Genomic DNA, 10626 nt, shown 5'->3' on the forward strand with positions numbered 1-10626 from the left:
GGAGTTTAGGGCTGTTGTACATAGGGTTGCTATGAGTCACAAGCGACTCGACGGCACATAACAACAACAACAAATGCATCTGAGAGCTAGACAATGAATTATGGGTACACAGATACCATAATAAAGCAATCAAGGAAGTGTCTTTTTGGGAGAGAGGTTAGGGGAGCAAAGAGGAGTCAGAAGGAAAGACAGCTAGGAGCTGGGACAAAGGGTGCATATTGAAAGGAAATTAGCAACCTAATCTGTATTTCAGTCAATAAAAGGCTGAGGTGATTACATTTCTAAAGCCAGAAAAAGCTTAGCACAAAACGAAAGGATTTTTTTTTTTGTTTGGGGCTTGATGGTAGCTTTTTTAGTCACCAATTCAAATATGTATATATGGAACAATCACCTTTAAACTACCATCTTCAAATGCAGTCAATACTCACTCACTCTCATTGCTGTTAAATCAGACTGACTCACAGCTACCTTCCAATAGGTTTTCAGAGAATGTGATTCGAAGAATCACATGAGAGGAGACTGTCCATCTTTTCAGAGCTTTTGGCAGATTCTAACCACCAGAGAGGCATCATCTTAGGGTTAGCAGTGCAACCCTTTACCACCTCATCATCAGAACTCCCTCCAAATGTAGTAAAACGATGTAAAAAACAAAACAAAACAACCCACCAACCAACCAACAACAAAATTCCTTATCCAGTCAGTTTTGACTCATAGCAAACCTCCACTGGGTTTCTAAGGCTGTAAAATGTAATGGGAGGAAATTTCCTATCTTTCTTCCAAGAAGAAGCAGCTTTTGGCATCCACTGGCTGAATAACTGAATATATGAGCAAAATGTCTAGAGACTAAGGTGTGCCTGATCCACTCCATGGTCTTCACAATTACTTGTGATACATCAGAGACCTGGACAATGACTAAGGATGGTAGAGGAAGAACTGATGCCTTTGAGTTGTGCTGCTGTAGAAGAGTCCTGAACTTGGACCACCAAAAAAACAAACAGGTCTGTCTTGGAAAGGGTGAAAAGGTTAGGATTTTGAAGTTCTGTCTCATATACTTTTGGCACATGGCCAGGAGTGGACAGGTCCTTGGAGAAGGACATCATGGTTGGAAGGGGGGAGCGCAGGAGAAAGGACCCTAATGAGATGAACTGATACAGTAACTGGGGCAATGAGGGTAGGTGTGTCGGAGTCAGTGAGACTGGCTCAGGACAGGGCAGGCTTCAGAGTTATTGTACACAGGGTCACTATTAGTCACAGGCAATTCAATGACCACAACAGTAACAGCATAAGCAAAATGACTTGGGAGTCTCCTGATTTTTTTCCTCTTACGTTAGAACTGTGACAACCCTAAGCAACATCTAGACTTGAAAGAGGAAAACTTTGAATATGCATTCCAGCATGGGGCAATGTTAGCATGATTAATGAAGATTATCTTTCTTCTAAAATAGCTTCAGCCTCCTGTGAAGTCAAAGAGCTAATGAGCAACATAAGATAAGTTTCCATTTCTCCACTCTTTCATGGCTTCTTTCTAGGGAAGATGTCAGTGGAGGATGACACCTCCAAAAGATGGACACGAAAAGAAGAAGTGTTATACTATTAACAAATCCGATTCTTCCACAGATTGAAAAGCGCAACACTGCTAGTTTCATTTTCTGTGCTGACTTCTCCTCAACACATATCTGGTCACATTTCCTCTAAATCACATACATTCCTTTTATAGTCTTACAGAAGAGGGGAGCCATCCCCAGCTCTGCCGACAGCCGTGCCACTGGCACCCGCCACTTGCGCACCCTCACCTATTGCTTGGCAATGAGTCTGCGGGTGCTGGACTGCTGTGCTGGGCGGGTCCGGCTCGGGTATTCACCTACAAGTAAAGAGAGAATCTTGATCAGTCTTGTGTTCTGAGGACACAGCTCCAATTAACCTATAATTTGCCACAGATTTATCATTTCAGTATGAAGGTTAATTAGCTTGTTGCTAAACACACCCTCAGTTGGACTCTATTCAGTTATATAGGTTACAGAAGCACACAACTCATATATTACATAATTTTCCCTTTCTCTCACTATTCAAATACTTAGTTAAATAAACAATGATGAAGAAGGAGAGACAGATGGGGGAGAATTCATTAACTCTTCTAGATCACATACAAAAAATGCTCAAAAAAGATATTAAGAATATGGCCAGCAGCTAATCATGAACCTCAAGCTACAGCCTGCCATCTCTAAAACCAAGACAACTATGGTAATGTGTTTCTTAGTGACTCAAATAATGAATTACAAAATGGTTGTATCCAATACAGAAGCCATCTTTTCTTTCAACTGTGAAGCATTATGCAGAATTATAGATTTTAAAAAACCACAGAAGAGTGAAAAGATATTAAACAGACGTATATGCGGAACATAAATATGTCAAAAGAAGGGGGTATTCTGTGTGCAGTATGCTTATGGGCTTAATTATTCAATAAAATGAAATGTATGCTCTCTTTTCACTCAAATAAATCTTCATAGAGACCAGTACCTGAGGTCATCCTGAAGAAACTGGCCAACAAGGCAATTCTAAATAATAAAAAATATAGCATCAAAACCCCCGTACCCAAATACATGCATATATTGAGCAAATAGTACAGATGGATCCCCTCCTCCTCTGATTTAAAAAAAAAAAAGAAGGGGGGAGAAAGGATCGCTTGTCAGAGCTTGAGAAAGTGCAGTTTTATTTGACATTTCAATAAGTGGAACACAGCATTACAAATCCATCTAACTTTACTGAAACAATTATTGAAATTCGTACCTTCAGGCCATGTATGTTCCGTTCCCCAGGAGGCTTGCAGGCTGAAACAGTAATTGACTAAATTGTAGAACACATCAGGGCCATTTACAAATTTGCTCAAAATGAATCGTTTAAAAAGAAATGAGGGTGACACCAAAATTAGCAGAGAGAAATGATTGAAAAGTGGCTCCCAAGACCCAAAGTGGGAATTATGAAGCAGGGTTTTTAACTTGCAGGAGTGAGCATTTATAAATGCAAAGAGCTTTCTGACACTACCTCACAGACATTCCAATTTCTGCTTAAAAATATAAAAATCAAGTTAACTGGGCTAAAATGATTAGATCCCTTTCATAACTCAAATTTCTCCAATCTTCCCTTCCTCTATTACACTGTGTACCTGCTATCACTTAAACCTCACTGAAAATATTCCGGGTCTTCAGGTGGCGGTGTGGTTTTTGTTAGCTTTCTATTGTTGCTGTTTTCAGAGGGGAAGAAAGCTTAGGGAAGGGTCTCTTTATGCCAAAAAGGGTACCAGAGATCCTGAAATGGAATATTCAAATTTGAAGATATGTTTTTAAAGTCTTAAGTTTCATTAGTAGTTTACAACTAGTTTTATATTTCCTCTAAATCTTAATATCTGCTATTAAAGCATTTCAATAATAGTGAGGTCTAAAGATAAACAAATGTCGGGGGGGGGGGAGGAATTAATTTCCTGACACCATCTTGAATTATAGGTTTAGTTCTTTTCCAGTTCAGCAAATGCTTCTTCATCAAATGTTAAAAATACAAAAGCCTCATGCTCATTTTTTAGACTACTTCCATTTGAAAACGACAATGCTCTACAAATTTTATGTTAAGGGGTCGTCAATTTTGATTGATTGTTTGGGGAAGAATGAATCTGATTTTCTTTTCCTATTTTGTTTCTTTTCTCTTAAAAGTGCATGTATTTTTCTTCTCCCATCTGACAACAAGAAATAGAGTAGTTTATTAGGAAGATGACATGAGTCATGATTACAAACCACACATCAGATGCCTTAACTTAAATATCCCAAGTATATTTAAATTTATTATACTATTTTCTTAGAACATAAATGTAAACCTTAATAAAGAATCTCTTTTCAGAAATAAATTATAATTAAGACTATGAATCTTCTTTCCTTAAAATGGAAATTAACCTATTGAACAAAACAGCAGTCATACACACTTGATGCCTGCTCCTTGTGGGACCATCAATACTTCCTAATACTTCAGACAATTTCCACTGAAGTACCCAGCACATTAAAGAACTTCATTTAATAGCTAACCAAGGGATTAGAGGTGCAATAGTTAAGTAGTTAAGTGTTCAGCTGCAAACTAAAATGTTAGCCATTCAAACTCATGAACAAAAAAGGGGTGGCAATCAGTTTGTATAAAGACTGGAAACCCTAGGGGTGGTTCAACTCTGTCCTACAGTGCCTAGGAGGCAGAATCCATTCAAGGGAGTGAGTTTGGTTCTGTTAACAAAAGGGTTAGAGATAGGCACAAATTTTTTATTATTAACTTTTAAAAAAATTGAGTTCAACACAGTCCATTTTCATTATATTTCGTTCACTTATACTGTAGATTTGTTTTATTCCCTCCCTTTCAATCATCCCATCAACAGCAACTTTCGTGGAGGTGTGCAAGCCAGCTACGTCATGCCTCGTGCCTTAATAGCCCACTTTGTAGACAACCAATTGTTGATTTACCCATCCTTATCCAACCAGGACTTTGAGAGAATAAGCATGTCCCTTTTGCTGAAGGATCCTCTGTTCAACTTGGAAAGTTTGAGTATCTGCATCCATAAGCATCTTCCAGTCCAGAGCAATGCCTCAGTTCACAGCACAGATCACCTTCTCTTCATTTGGTTGGGATCTGGTCAACTCATCCCCAGACATCTGTGGCTAGGTTTAAATGGCCACCAGCAGTACACTTGGGGGTCCACACTTCTTGCATTCCAGACCTCTAGGTTCTCACTCAGCCCCAGCCCCAACATGGGCCCAGGTTGAGTCAACAGGCCAGGGGTGTTCACAACTCCCTTGGCTCCTCAAGCCACCAACCCTTCCCTGTTTATCCAGCCGTCTGTGCACACTAGTGAGGCAGTGCGGGGGAAACATGTCCAAGTTCAGCCTGCTTTCCTGTTGTTGTATTATATTACTCCCACTTCCACTCCTGTGGATATAGGTGATCGCTATGAATTAGGATACCCAACCTCAATTGTGTTTTTTAACTTTTATTATTTTTTGTGTGTGTACTGTCAAATCGGATCTGACTGGTCCAGGAGGAGATTGTTCCTCCTTCTCCAGCAGAGCACCTAGTGAATTCGAACTGCATTCCTCTGGGATTGTAGTGCAGCTTCTTGCCACTAGGTCACCAGAGCTCACCCCAACTTCAGTTCTTGAAGGTGGGGCATTGTATGCTAGTTGAAAACTTTACGTTGTCTCAGAAGCGAAACAGCTTGTTCAGTTATAAAAAGGCAGTGTCTTCATTTCCTTCTCTTCTTTCCTGTTTGTCCTTCTTCCAGATATGATCTCTTCTATCGTAGGCACTAATTTTAATCTCCAATTTTAACAAGTTGCTCCTCACAGAGTTATGACTAGAAATCTAACCAGTATTCAAAAAAGCCAGTAAACTCATATTTCCTAAAGCTGAGTCAAAAGTTATTGTAAAGTAAGTAAATTCTCATACTTGTTGTTGCTATTGTTGTGTACCATCAAGTCAGAACCAACCCATAAGTGACCCTCTGGCAGGTTTTCAGAGGCAGTTAATTGCACAGAAGAAGATTGCCAATCTTTCTCTCTCAGAGCAGCAGGTGGCTTGAACCATGTGCCTTTCAGGATTGCAGTGCAGCTTCTTGCCACTCTTACACTTAATAATATTTAACTTGGGGAGCTCTGGTGACCTAGTGGTAAGGAGTTGCACTGCCAACCCAAAGGCACACAGTTCAAATCCCTCAGCTGCTCCATGGGATTAAAATAGGCAATCTCCTCCCATTTTATTTAACTGTATTTTAAAACCCTCTGGACAGTCAGTCATGGGTTGGTTTCAACACAATGGTACACAACAACAAAAACATTCTTTAACTCTCTTTTTTTTTGTGGAGGGGAAATGTTCAGTTTGCTGACTTAACAGAGGGAATTCTGGTGGCACAGTCCATCAGGAACTGTACTGCTAACTCAAAGGGGGCGTCTCTCTGTCAGTTCAAAAACTCACTGGAGAGTCAGTTGTAAGTCAGTTCCAATATGATGGCAGTGTGAAGGATTTTACACGGGGGCTGACCACGGAATGGAAGTTTTGAGACCTCTAACCAAATCAATCAATTGCATTAAAAAAAAAAAAGAGTTTGAGATAATGGGATATTTGGTATCCTGTATTTTGAAAAATGCAAAAATTTGTTTCTGAAAGACCATTTCAATAAGCAAACTTTTAGTAGGTTCCGTATTGAGCTTTGGTGGCATGATTCATTACTTGTGCTACAAACCCCCAAAGTAAGTGGTTCAAATCTATTAGTTGGTCCATGAAAGAAAGATGGTCAGTTTCCTCCTGTAAAGATTTCCGGCCTTTGAACCATGAGTCACTATGAGTTGAAATTAATTTGATAGCAGTGGGTTTCAGAAGTGGGTTCTCTCATGAGTTCTGGTTGTCTTGGTGGCATAGTGTGGCATGCATGCAAACTGCTAACCATACAAAAAAAATGTCAGTGGTTTGAATCCACTCAGAGGGAGAAACATGGGAAGTCTTTTCCCATAAAGATTTACAGCCTCAGACACCCAACAGAAGTTAGCTGTCAGTGAGAATCAACTACATGACAAAGGATTTGGTTTTCTGTTTTAATAAGTTCTGTGGAGGATGACACATAACAATCACATTCCATACATTTTATTCTTTACCTTCTCCCCACAATGTACTGTTCTTCCCACCTTTATAAAGTCCTGCAAACTACCCTTATTCACACTCTATTAATATTGTCAACAATGTCCTGCCATGTTAAGCAAATTATAATCTAAACAAAATTCTGCTCAAACAATATATTAACTGCTTATAAACTCTGCAATTCTGAAGCTATGTAACCTCTCTGAATTTCAATATAAAACGGAAATAATAATTCCTAACAGGCAGGATTGTTGGAAAAAATGGAAATGATGCAACATAAGGCGAATATTATTGCCTGAACAGAGGAGATGTTTAAAAATGGTTGTTGTTCTCATGGAAAGGGACACAATACTATGGACAAGGAAAATGAAAGAGGGCTGTTCACAAGATGACAGAAAACAAAACAGAACTTAAAAATATTTTCAATAAAGATAAATAAATAATTCCCTTGGAGACTGTAGTAGGATTTACCACAAAAAAAGGGGGAGGGGGGATAATGTCAGCTAGCAGGGAAACAGAGAGGGAATCTTTAACTGGTAAAAAAGAAAAAATTTCTATTTTGGAGGGACAATTTTGAAACCTGCCCAAATTCTCCAAGTATTAAGAAACCATTTGTACACTTCTCTTCACCTGATACACAGAAAGTCTCTTTTTGAGTTTTCAGATCTAACAAACCTGGATTAATCATAATTATTGCTTCAAGCACATTATTATCACTGACCCCCGAATGTGTTTTAAAGATTATTATTTACTAATATCTTTAATTAGCTCTTATTAACAGTAAATGTTTACAATCCTGCCAACTGAGAAAAGCTAGAAGAGCCTGTTTTACTCTTGAACCCAGATCTCTTTGTGAACTGGCCTTTGGAGACTGACTAAGAGCCTGCTGGTTAATTGAGCCATTCAAACTTCAGAGTTACAGGTAATGAAAGTCTAGAATGTTTAATTGGAAAACTCATGCTATGATTATTTGTACAGTACCAGTTAAGGAAGTTAAGTTCAACTTTTAATTATTTCAATTAAGTTATTTCAAGAAGAGTTACTTAGAGAATTTTCTTATCTGTTCTATCAGTTAAAAACCAAGGATTCTAAGTGAGGCAATTGATAGATGAAAGATGTAATGGACTTATACAATAAAAGTATTCTTTTTTACTATTCTTAAAATTTTATGGAAATGGTTCCACACAGTAAAACAATTTGATTTTATACAAGTCTAGTATCAGAGGCAGTCTTAGAGGTGACTGGCTGTCTCCCAGATCTGTGTAATAAAGTGCATTTATGGAAAAAAAAAGTCTAGTATCTAAAAACAAATTATTTGACCAAGGATTCACCAAGATCCCCCTATCTTCTCAAATTTTCAGAGACTTAGTGATGGAATTCCCATTTATGAAGATTTTCCTTTATTTTGAAAATACCTCCCACAAATACTAAGCACCAAACATTCCATTAAATTTCTCTCCTTCTAAATCTTAGCTTCTTCATTAGTTGAAAGCTTTCTCCTGGAGAGCAACTTTGGCCACCACTATGAATCACAATTTACTAATATTTAGAATTAAAGGTGTTCATTTGCCTTGGTTTAGAAATCATGTGGGCCCCCAAAGAATTTTTTAAGCGAATGTTAAGTGTGTACTTCAAAAAAAAAAAAAAAATCTAGTTAGTTTAATTTACTCTAGTAAATTAGATATTTTATCTGCCATAACTATAATATAGCCAGCAATCCCCACTATAATGAATACTTGTTTTGTTTTTCAAATTAAGAGCTAAACATCATGTTATGTGCATTTAAACCTTTGGAAAACATAACTGTTGATGAAACCGTTTACTGAAATAATCATTGTTGATTAGAATTTGTTCAACATTACCTCTTGGAAATATCTGCAGAGGCTCTATTAACTGTCCATTTACTTGCTGCTCCATTACTGTGGAATAATACTGCAAAGAGATTATAGAAAGAGATTACTCAGTAATGTAGGAGTACTGGAACAGACACTGATGGGTTGTTTAATTCATAGTGCTTTTTAAAATTGCTGGTATACACATATCAGCCTTGAGAATACTTGTTCCCTATGTGCACATCAAAATGACTACAGTGAAAATTCAAGATTGAAAGTCCAGTAAAATGTAATCCCCAGACTGTCATTTATCATGAATAATAAAAATGTTGACTAAGACATTAGGTTAGTAATTGATCTCTATAAGTATTCCAAAAATGATACATATTAAAAATATAATTTAATGGCTATTTTTTCAAATTGCACCTGTTCTTCTTTCCTGGATTTTACAAAGTGAAAGCAAGAAACAAGCTTCACATTTGGCTTGGAGCAACATGCCAGCTAGTTAATGAAACACTATTCACATCTGTGTATAAAATACATAAACAACAACAACTCACTGCCGTCAAGCTGGAACCAACCCATAGCTGATTCCCCCAGTGGGTTTTCAGAGAGTATAAACCACATGGGAGGAGAGGGCATATTTTCCTCCTGAGGAGCAGCTGGTGGATTTGAACCATCTGCTTTTGGTTTTGCAGCACAATTCCTTAACCACTAAGCCACTAAAGCTACAATATATGGGTAATAGAAATCGAAATCAGAGACTACTATATTAGCAAAGTATGAGGCATCCACAAATAGCAGGATTGATACAAAATGATAGATTTGAGAAAATGAGAATTTTTTTTCAGTCATACAAACACTTAAGTATATACACAATTTCATCATAAAATTCTGAGCCCCTCAAATCAGTGTGTCAGTGAAAAGGCCTTTGTACTCCTTTAGAAGATAAATCATTCAGCGGGTTGTATAGTCTGATCTCCAGGTTTCTTAATATGCTAATTGCAAACATATGTCTACCTTCCTTGATGATGGTTCTGGTGTCTTCACCTCTCTTACCATTTAAACAACAAAGTGAGGTCCTTTGTTGTTGAAAATAACCGATTTTTTGTGTTGGGAAGCTGTCATGGAGCACAACTGCCCTTTAATCTTTACTGTTTCCATATTAAAAACATGTTAATAGTCTTTATCATATTTTCAGGAAATTCCACCTTGATTACCACTATTTTATATCTTTTTTAAAGGATCTCTTCTGAGGACATTTAATTATGTATATCCTCCTACTGAGCACTGGTAGTCCAGTGGCAAGAAGCTGTGCTGCAATCCTGAAGGCACAGTTCAAATCTACCAGCTGCTCTGCGGGAGAAGGATGGGCAACCTCCTCTGTGCAATTAACTGCCTTTGAAAATCCACCAGAGGGTCAGCTACGGGTCAGTTCTGACTCGATGGTACACAACAACAACAACATCCTCCTGCTGCTTTTCTGTACATTAAAGTTAATTTTTAAAAATGTTCTTTCTAGGAACAAACATGAGCTGTAACATTTTATTTATATTACCATAAGAATCACAAGTTAGTAAGTGAAACATAGTAAACATAATTAATGTTGTTATTGGAAGCCCCTCGACATTTATCCATAGAGTTTCCGGAGGCACGTTGTTTAGGAAGTGGATGAATGAATGCTATTGGTTGAGTTGCCTGGGAATGCATAGCGACTCTATGTACAGCAGCTCTGAACTTTTCTCTTTCCTGAGCCAGTCTCGCTAAGTCTGACAAACCAACCCCCAATCGCCCCAGTCACTGTATCAATCCATCTCATCCAAGGTCTTCCTCTCCTGTGCTGTCCGTCCACCCTTCTGAGAATGATGTCCTTTTCCAAAGATCAATCTCTCCTGGCCACGTGCCCAAAGTTTAAGTGAGGCAGAGCTTCAAAATCCTAGCCTGCAAGGAGAGGCTTGGTTTCACCCTCTCCAAGACAGATCTATTTGTTTTCTTGGCAGTCCATAGTATGTTCAAGACTCTTCTCCAGCACCACAACTTGAAAGCAAACATAATAGAGTTACATATTTAATACTAATAGAATGATACAAATGTGTCACATTCTCCAGAGGCATTCAAACTGTAAAGCCCTCTCCTT

At 38.1% G+C, this 10626-nt stretch overlaps 1 protein-coding gene across 2 annotated transcripts in view; it reads right to left on the reverse strand.

Annotated features, from left to right (window-relative positions):
- The window catches only part of MAP2K5 (mitogen-activated protein kinase kinase 5), a 393759-nt gene that overhangs the window by 294932 nt on the left and 88201 nt on the right, over positions 1 to 10626 (reverse strand). For both annotated transcript variants that reach the window (XM_006886624.1, XM_006886625.1), the window contains exons 4-6: positions 8520 to 8589; positions 2788 to 2828; positions 1794 to 1861 (exon numbers count right to left, since the gene is read on the reverse strand). In XM_006886624.1, the coding sequence (XP_006886686.1) occupies positions 1794 to 1861; positions 2788 to 2828; positions 8520 to 8589 (179 nt within the window). The remainder of the gene's footprint in view (positions 1 to 1793; positions 1862 to 2787; positions 2829 to 8519; positions 8590 to 10626) is intronic.

Source organism: Elephantulus edwardii, unplaced genomic scaffold (genome assembly GCF_000299155.1).
Source record: "Elephantulus edwardii isolate Elephantulus edwardi_28Jun2011 unplaced genomic scaffold, EleEdw1.0 scaffold00050, whole genome shotgun sequence".
Taxonomy (NCBI): domain Eukaryota; kingdom Metazoa; phylum Chordata; class Mammalia; order Macroscelidea; family Macroscelididae; genus Elephantulus; species Elephantulus edwardii.